Source organism: Panicum virgatum, chromosome 2N (genome assembly GCF_016808335.1).
Source record: "Panicum virgatum strain AP13 chromosome 2N, P.virgatum_v5, whole genome shotgun sequence".
In the NCBI taxonomy this organism is placed as follows: Eukaryota; Viridiplantae; Streptophyta; class Magnoliopsida; order Poales; family Poaceae; genus Panicum; species Panicum virgatum.
The window spans coordinates 60,859,435-60,868,209 of NC_053146.1; the positions used below are offsets into that span (position 1 = coordinate 60,859,435).

Genomic DNA, 8,775 nt, shown 5'->3' on the forward strand with positions numbered 1-8,775 from the left:
CAGCAGGCAGCAGCCCGTGGTGCCACCTCCCGTCAGCACCCACCTCCTCCAAGCCCGCATCGATGTACAGAAGATCTAATTAATTCTAGAGAAATTTTACAATGATTCAAAAAATAGGAGCCGTCCATCTAATAAAATTCTACGGTGGTGAAGGTATGGAGTACCTAGGATAAAGTATCTGGTCTTTCCAAAATATGGGACCAATTACCAAAAAGTAGAACCGAATACTAATTTAATTTAATCTTTAGAGAAATTTTACAATAATTGAAAAAAATAGAAGCCGTCCATCTGATAAAATCCTACGGTGGTGAAGGTAGCAAGTACCTAGAAGTACCTAGGATAAAGTACCTGGTACTTCCAAAATGTGGGACCAAGTACCAAAAAATAGGACCAAATACTAATTTAATTTAATTTTTATAAATAATTTCCATAGATCAACGGCTAGAAAAATGTTCAAGGTAAAATTACCTGAAAGTACCCATTGGTACTTTACAATCATTGTATAAGAGCTCTTTTAGCTAGAAAAAAGTTCAAGGATTGGTACTTTACAATCATTGTAAAAGAGCTTTTAATCCTAAATCAAGATCCGTGTCATGTTTTTTTTTTAAAAAAGTGGGGTACTAAATAGCTAATGGAACTATATAAAATGTTTCAAAATAAAACAGATGGTTTGCACTTAAAAGAAAGAGCCGAGATATAAAATTCTAATCGGTTTCCTAATTTTTCGGAACCAATCGTGACGCGAGGTTGTGGTCTCTTCTATATATTTGACCCGTCGACCTCCACCAAAATACGATCTAATCGAGTTAAGGTTTTGCCTCTCCTCACTGCTGCGCCGCCTCCGTAATTTGATCCATTCCGAGTGCTGGCGTGCACCGGCGAACGGGAGAGCAGGTCTCCGGTACCGTTCGCTCTTTTGATTCTGCACCGGGAGAGGGCGAATTAGGTTTTTTGGAAAGCGTCAATCGCGAGTGCTCATCTTCTTCGCCACGGCTCGTCCTCCGTCCAAGTCGGCTGCTGCGGCGTACCGTTGTCTGGACCGCATTTTTTTGGGCGAATCAGTTTACTAAGCACGCTACAAGAAAACCAAAATGCGAAAAGAAAGTGGTCTTCCACATGGCCAGCATCCGCATGTTGGAGCTGCAAGCTTCCAAATCTGGCTGATTTATATATATGTCACCCGGGGGATGTACGCTACCAGTGAGATCAGATGAGATGATGGTGCCTTTGCTACTCACCAGCGGAGTCAGTGAGAGATGGCAGTTTGATTACCTGTGTAAGCAGCTGCTGAACAAGGCCAGGTGCACCTAAACTGCAAATACTAAATTGGCCAGAGAAGCTAGCCGCCTAGCCCTGTGCAAACAAACCGCCTGTCTTGGCGAACCAGATCTGATGAGCTACGTGCGGGCCCACCAAATCCTTTAAAGAAAAGCCGTGACACGTCAGACTCACCCATCCGTCAGAGCATCGTCCACTGTAAAAATTGTAAACTGCTACATGGAAATGAAAGTATGAGACCATCAGCTTATCCAGCTACAGCCACACTGGTACAGTCCAGAGAATGAGACACCAAACTGCCTCACATCTCATGCCAATGCTATGGCCTCCTATAATCTCCTTCAGTGATCGCAGCTGGTGTTCCAGGTCAACCCTCTCCAGCTTAAACAACTAAGCATAGTGTCACTGTCACTGACTTGCATCTCGATTATTAACAATCCACTAACCAAACCCCAAGCCCGTATCATCAGTATATCTTAGTACACATTTAAGTACATATTATATCTAGCTTAAGCACTTGATTGCTCCCATCCCCGATGCCTATTAGTGTAGCCAAGGCCAAGCGCAGCTAAGCATTTGTGTCACTCATAGACGTCGGCACCAGTAGCCGAGCGAGCGCGATTCCCCAAGGTGTCCTCACCCAGCACCTACCTGCCATGCTTGTCCTCCTGCCCCTCCTCATCCTCCTCGCCGTCGCGTCCACGCCGTCTCCGGCGGCGGGCGACGGCGGGGCCGGGGCCATGCCAGTGATCAGCCCCATCTCCTGCCTTTGCAACTCCACCAGCATCCGGCGGACCTACCAGCCCGACAGCGCGTTCGCGGCCAACCTCGCCACCCTCTCCCGCGAGCTCCCGAGGAACGCCTCGGCGTCGGGCTTCTCGGCGGGGGCCTTCGGCGCCGGGCCCGGCACGGCGTACGGGCTCGTGCTCTGCCGCGGGGACTTCGCGGGCGGCCTCTGCGCGTCGTGCCTCGAGGCCGGGTTCCGCTACGCGGAGCAGAACTGCTTCTCCAGCAGCGACGTCGCGGTGTACTACGACCAGTGCCAGCTCCGGTTCTCCGACCAGGACTTCCTCGCCGGCGGCGGCAACGCGCCGGAGTGGCCCGCGACGAACATGAACAACGTGTCCGACGGGAACGTCGCCGCGTTCGACGCCCTGGTCGCGCGGCTCGCGGGCGCGGTGGCCAACGCGGCCAGCAAGGCGAGCAGGAGGTACTTCACGGGCGAGGCCGGGTTCCCGCCGCAGAAGATGAACATCTACGCCCTCGCGCAGTGTACGCCGGACCTGACGCCGGCGCAGTGCCGTGGGTGCCTCGCCGGCCTCATCCGCGAGATGCCGACGTGGTTCACGGGGAGGATAGGCGGGAGGATTCTTGGGGTGCGCTGCAACATCAGGTACGAGGACACTGTCTTCATGGCGACAGGCGACGACATGGTGAAGCTCACGCCCCTGGTGAATTCGTCCAAAGGTTAGTCACTTGGTCCCAACTCAAAATTTCTATTTTTCCTTGAAAATTGGCACGTACCCGCAATTTGATTTCGAAAGGGCGGAATCCATTCTTCGCCGTAATAGCAGTGTTAGTTTTCCCCGCATTTTCAATGCATTTTTGTGAGGCAGTTAACTGATATTCATTGACATTAGTCTTTCTTGGTTGGTTGCTGGTAAAATATATAATTTTATACCCTACAATGGCAAGTTAGCATTGATTTGCTTCACAAAACAAGTCAACTGCATCCTACATATTTATGTTAGCTATGCATATGCAATAATTTATTTGTGTCAATAGATGTAGCTGCTATGATTGAATAATTTCTGTGTTTTTCGTGTATTATTATCAATGTCTTCACGATTTAGTTGTTTAAGAGGTCCAATTTTTTTCATCAGTGAATTAAAATGCACGCACCTTTCCTTTTGAACCCAATTTATTTGCTAAATTGGATCACAATTGTATTGTTGATTGTTTGTTTTATTCATTTGTAGTATTTTTAAATGTCTACAACCTTTTTTGAGTTGTTTGCAAAAAAGAAGCCATTGGCTGGAAAGAAAGCAAACGCAAATTTAACAAATTTTTAGATGTGGAAAGTATGTTTTCGCCAACATGAACTTTTAGTGGTACGAAGTCATAATGTACGAATTTGCCAAGTAACTGAACTGAAATTTCATTTAGTGTAATATTTTTTCATCGTTTGTAAATGAATATCTAACTCTCTTCACTTCATCATAGATAAACCCAGCCCCTCACCCCATAGAAAAAGCGACGAAGAACGAACCGTTCTAACAAAAGAAAGATCATGTTGCAAAAACTCTGTATACAAAGAGCTCTGTATATAAAAATTACAAATAGAGCAATACTCTACCAAGGAAACAGATAAAGTAAACAGGCTAACTCCTAGAAAATGTGCAGAAGTAAATTTGCGGTGATTGACCTGCACCCTTTTCAGTAGTAAAACTGTGTATTTGTGTGCTTACAAATTCAACTTTAGGCTTATAATTAGTTGCAATTGGAGAGGCCGCGGCTGGACTGAGAGAAGCACTATGACAAAATACGCAAGAATTACAACATAACACAGATACCGGGCGATTTGCCGTCCAGAGTGAATAATGATGTTCATCAACTAACAACATACTCCTACACAAGGAACCCTAAAACCTTTTTCTTTTTGCTCCATTGCATTACGTATTGGAGTTAAACTATATGTACATGCTTTGCATCAATATTATATATGTAGTTATATGTTCTTATCTTAAAGTAGGGCCCGCGTGACTTTGCACCCCAAAGATTAAACGAAGAGCTATAGCCCACGGTGCTAGTAGCCGGTGCGCACATCAGGCTACAGGCAGGAACACATATATGCAATATGCTTGGGCAGCGAATGAGAGCGATTCGTGCGCCACGAGTGTGACTTTTTATCGTTCCGGCCTTCCGGGCGGTCGGCTTAGTAGAGGTCTTTGTTGTTGCCTTTGGAATCAAGATCAAATCAGCCTTGATCCACACACATTTCCCCCAATCCAAACTCCTTTTCGCTTTTTTGCACCATATACAAATATCCCAACACTTGCCGGCAGGGCCCTCAAGCTCACCATGTGCAGGAATCAAACGTACGCACTCTGGGGAATAAAGAAGTAGCTAGAAAGTGATGGGAAATTTGGTGGTTTTGTTTTGGGGGAAACGAAAGTAGTAGTGTAGCTCGCTCTCACGTCGGTCTAGCTCAGCACCCCCAATCTCGCTCGATCATGTGTGATTGTGATAGATGGTGCATGGCTTTGTTTTGACTGGCCAGTGGTATGACCCATCTCTGCTCAGGATGTGTTTAGTTGGCGAAAAAGTTTGAATTTTGGTACTGTAACACATTTCGTTGTAACTTGACAAATAATATCCAATTATGAACTAATTAGACTTCAAAGATTCAGCTCGTGCTAATCAGTTAGACTGTGTAATTAATTATTTTTTTCAACTATATTTAATACTCCATACATTTGTTCGAAGATTTCTATTTGAACAGAACAAGTGTCTTCATGAGCAGTATTTCCCTACGCACATAGCTGGCAGCCTAAACACCGGTCGAGACGATCCATCCAAAACACTCCTCTCGAACGGTTCAAAAGCTTGAACTCCTTGCTGTACGTCCATGTTGTCGCCGACACATCCAGGAAGGCTCAGGCATACCACCTGCTGTGCCCTCAAAAAACATCCAGGAAGGCGACCACCGTACGTGCCAGACCTAGGGTTAACTTAAGTCTCGTCCGTACTTATGACCAACCTTTCTCGCAGTTTTTATTCCCTTCACACGCGGCGTCAGGAGTCGACGACGGCCGCGTTTCGCAGCGCGTTGATCGATCTCGTAGTAGTAGCAAGCACACGGACGGAGGAGGGAGCGGCGAGCCGCCGACACCCGGGAGCAGGCGCCACGTGCGGCACGAGACCCGGGCGCGCGCTCGCAATGCCGGGTCACGCCGGCGTGCTGCCGTGCCCGTTGGTCGGTCCGGTCCCTGCAGCACCTAGCTCCATGAGTCCATGCCGCAGAATTAAGAGCATCTCCAAGAATTTGCCATATTTTATTTGGCATATCTTGTGTTTTGCCAATTTTTAAAAAGATATGCCAAGTAAAAAAAGAGCTTATCTCCAACAGTTTGGCATAATTCACTTGCCAAATCCAGATCTAACTTACATCAGGAACCCTGAGAGAGAAACAAAATTATATTTATGCCCTTCCACCTCTTGAAAACTTAAATCAGGAACCCTTCTCTGTTATTTATTTCTTGTTTCACCCTCCCCACCTGACTAGAAGCCACGATGCCAACCACGCGCCACGCGCGTATATTTACGCGCTGGAGGCTGGTTTTTTCCAAGTTGTCAAAAATTGCCAAGTCTTTTGCCAAACTGTTGGAGGAGTATTTTTAATGTTTTTGCCAAAAATCAAAGATGACAACTCGATTTGCCAAACTGCTGCAGATGCTCTAAGATTACTAGAATGGGATCTGATTAATTTATTTCCGGTCCCGGCCTCTGTTCTCCTCGCGGGGCGAGTGGCACCGGCACCGGCACCGCGGCACGACGCGCTAGCTAGCGAGCTCAGAGTCCGTCCGATCCCTCAGGCTCACATGCACGCACGCGTCGAGCGTCGTCCTGAACGGTGTGCGGACGACGCGGCGGCGCCATGCCGAGCGGAGGGCGCGCCCACCCACTGCATGTGTTTGACTCGTGGTGGTCTCTCTCGGGTCGTCCTTGGCGGCGGCCTCGATCTGCCCGGCCGGCCGGGTGACCGGGGCCTACCGTACCCCAGCTAGCTCCGGGGGGCAGCGAGCGAGCTTTGATGCTCGTGTGACGGCAGATTCATTCCCTCGGGCGATGGCACCGCAACCCCATGGAACGCTCGGTGCTGGCATAGTGGCATCAGGATCAGTCGTCGCTGCCTGTGGCCCCACCGAGACCTGTCACGTACTGCTCGTCTCTCACTGATGCTTGCTTTGTTTGTTTCACCTTCTCGCTTCGTCACCTTCCATCAGGAATGCTTTAATAATTTGGCCACTGCTTGCTAATATGGTTCAAAATTCTAATGACACGACATCGCTTGGTTCAGGGAGCAGCACCACGCTGTGGGTCGTCGCGACCGTCGTCCCGGTGACACTGCTCCTGGCCTCCTTCCTGGCGTGCTTCATGTGGACCAGAAAGCGGAGGAGGAGAGGTACGCACGCACGAAGATTCAGTCAGTGTTAGTACTGACGACGGATCTAGTTGTTTATTACTAGTAGTAATATGCTGCTTGATCATCAGTGACCAGCATGTCGGGGACGCTGAGCGTGCCCGCCATGTCCATGGAGATGGAGCAGGTGCTCAAGCTCTGGCGGGTCGAGGAGACCGACTCCGAGTTCGCGCTCTACGACTTCGACCAGATCGCCGACGCCACCGACAACTTCTCCGACCACCACAAGCTCGGCCAGGGCGGCTTCGGGCCCGTCTACAAGGTCAGTTCTCGCTCGTGTCGTCACAAATTTTCACGCACATTATTCAGATAAACCCATCACACTACTGACCACTTGATCAGTAACACTATAGTGATGCATGCTGTGCTAGCTCAACACTGAACAGTATGCTCCTTTATATACGCTTCATTCGTCCAGGGCGAGCTGCCCGGCGGGCTGGAGATCGCCATCAAGCGCCTGTCGTCGTGCTCGGTGCAGGGCCTCATGGAGTTTAAGACGGAGATTCAGCTCATCGCCAAGCTGCAGCACACCAACCTCGTCAGGCTGCTGGGCTGCTGCGTGCAGGCCGACGAGAAGATGCTCATCTACGAGTACATGCACAACAAGAGCCTCGACTTCTTCATCTTCGGTACGTACGGCCCTCGATCATCTTCCCAACGCTTCGCGCCGTTCCATCCTATTACCATTCCTGCGACTAGCTAGCTAGCAGTTGTTTTCTGATGCCAAGGCCGGCGTGCCGCGACCGGCCGGCTTACTTTGCAGACGCTGAGAAAGGGAAGATCCTGACCTGGGACCGGCGGTTCCGCATCATCGACGGCATCGCGCAGGGCCTGCTCTACCTGCACAAGCACTCGCGCCTCCGGGTCATCCACCGGGACCTCAAGGCCAGCAACATCCTCCTGGACCGCGACATGAACCCCAAGATCTCCGACTTCGGCATGGCCAGGATCTTCTGCTCCAACGTCACCGAGGCCAACACCACCAGGGTCGTCGGCACGCAGTAAGTAGTGGTAGCAGTAGTGAATTCTGAACTAGTCGATCGATTTCTGTTGGTGAGCTTGTCGCGCGATGCTCATAGCTTCTGCACTTGTTGTGACCGTACCAGTGGTTACATCGCGCCGGAGTACGCTTCCGAGGGCCTCTTCTCCATCAAATCCGACGTGTTCAGCTTCGGCGTCCTGCTCCTCGAGATCATTACCGGGAAGAGGACCGCCGGGTTCTACCAGTACGGCAAATTCTTCAACCTCACAGGATATGTAAGTAGTACAGTTCAGCACCTTGCTCACCTGCAACCAGAATTCAGAGTTCAGAAAAGCAATTAGCCTGACAGAAGCACTGAAAAAAAAATGTTAATTCAAATTGTTGTTCCCACCCAGGCGTACCAGCTGTGGCAGGACGGGAAATGGAACGAGCTGCTGGACCCGGCGCTGGGCGGCGACGTGCCGGTGCCGGAGGTGATGAAGTGCCTGCAGGTGGCGCTGCTGTGCGTGCAGGACAGCGCCGACGACCGGCCCAACATGTCGGAGGTGGTGGCCATGCTGGGCAGCGAGGGGATCACCATGCCGGAGCCCCGGCAGCCGGCCTACTACAACGTCCGGATCAGCAGCCTCGCCGTGTCGTCGGACTCGTTCGGCGAGTCCTCGTGCAGGATCAGCACCATCACCCTGACGGATCACGAGGAAGGCAGGTAGCAGGAACACATACATACATACATACATGTTCTCGGACGTTTCAGTTCTAGGCCAGTAACTGTACAGGACTGCTATATGATCAGAATTCACATCAGAGACACGGGAAAAAAAAAAACAGAAAAAAGGATCAGGATATAGGTTAACACAGTTGATGCAAGATATGACCATGCCCATCAACGTGTCAACGGAAAACATTTAGTTTCTTCTTGAGTCTTGACCAGCTCCAGCAATTTTTGGGTCCATTTTGGAGTGACTTCAGCGGCTAGCTGATCTGTATTCTGTAATCGTGATATTTGTATGGGTACACTTTAGTATGTGACTGTAGCTGTGAACTTGTATGTGCTTACAGTGCTACTCTTATACATATCTTAGGACGGAATTATGTTCTGAATCTCCGTACATATTCTGAAGTGTACTCTTATACATATCTTAGGATGGAATTATGTTCTCAATCTCCGTACATATTCTGAACCTCTGAATAAGAATAACAGTGTTCTTTTTAACTGTCGGAATAACCGTGCGGCTTTCGAAACCCTGTTACTTCGATGGCTAGAGCGGTCGTAGCCTGCCCTAAGCCCAATACCAGTTACGGAGAACCGGCT

The 8,775-nt window shown here is 49.4% G+C and overlaps 1 protein-coding gene across 1 annotated transcript; it reads left to right on the plus strand.

Moving 5' to 3' along the window:
• Window positions 1-1,854: 1,854 nt before the first annotated feature.
• On the plus strand, window positions 1,855-8,555 carry LOC120661567 (cysteine-rich receptor-like protein kinase 10). Its single transcript, XM_039940465.1, has 7 exons — window positions 1,855-2,745; window positions 6,359-6,463; window positions 6,553-6,743; window positions 6,900-7,110; window positions 7,245-7,482; window positions 7,588-7,738; window positions 7,859-8,555. The coding sequence occupies exons 1-7, from the start codon at window positions 1,935-1,937 to the stop codon at window positions 8,171-8,173; spliced, it is 2,022 nt and encodes a 673-aa protein (XP_039796399.1). The 5' UTR covers window positions 1,855-1,934; the 3' UTR covers window positions 8,174-8,555.
• Window positions 8,556-8,775: the final 220 nt, after the last annotated feature.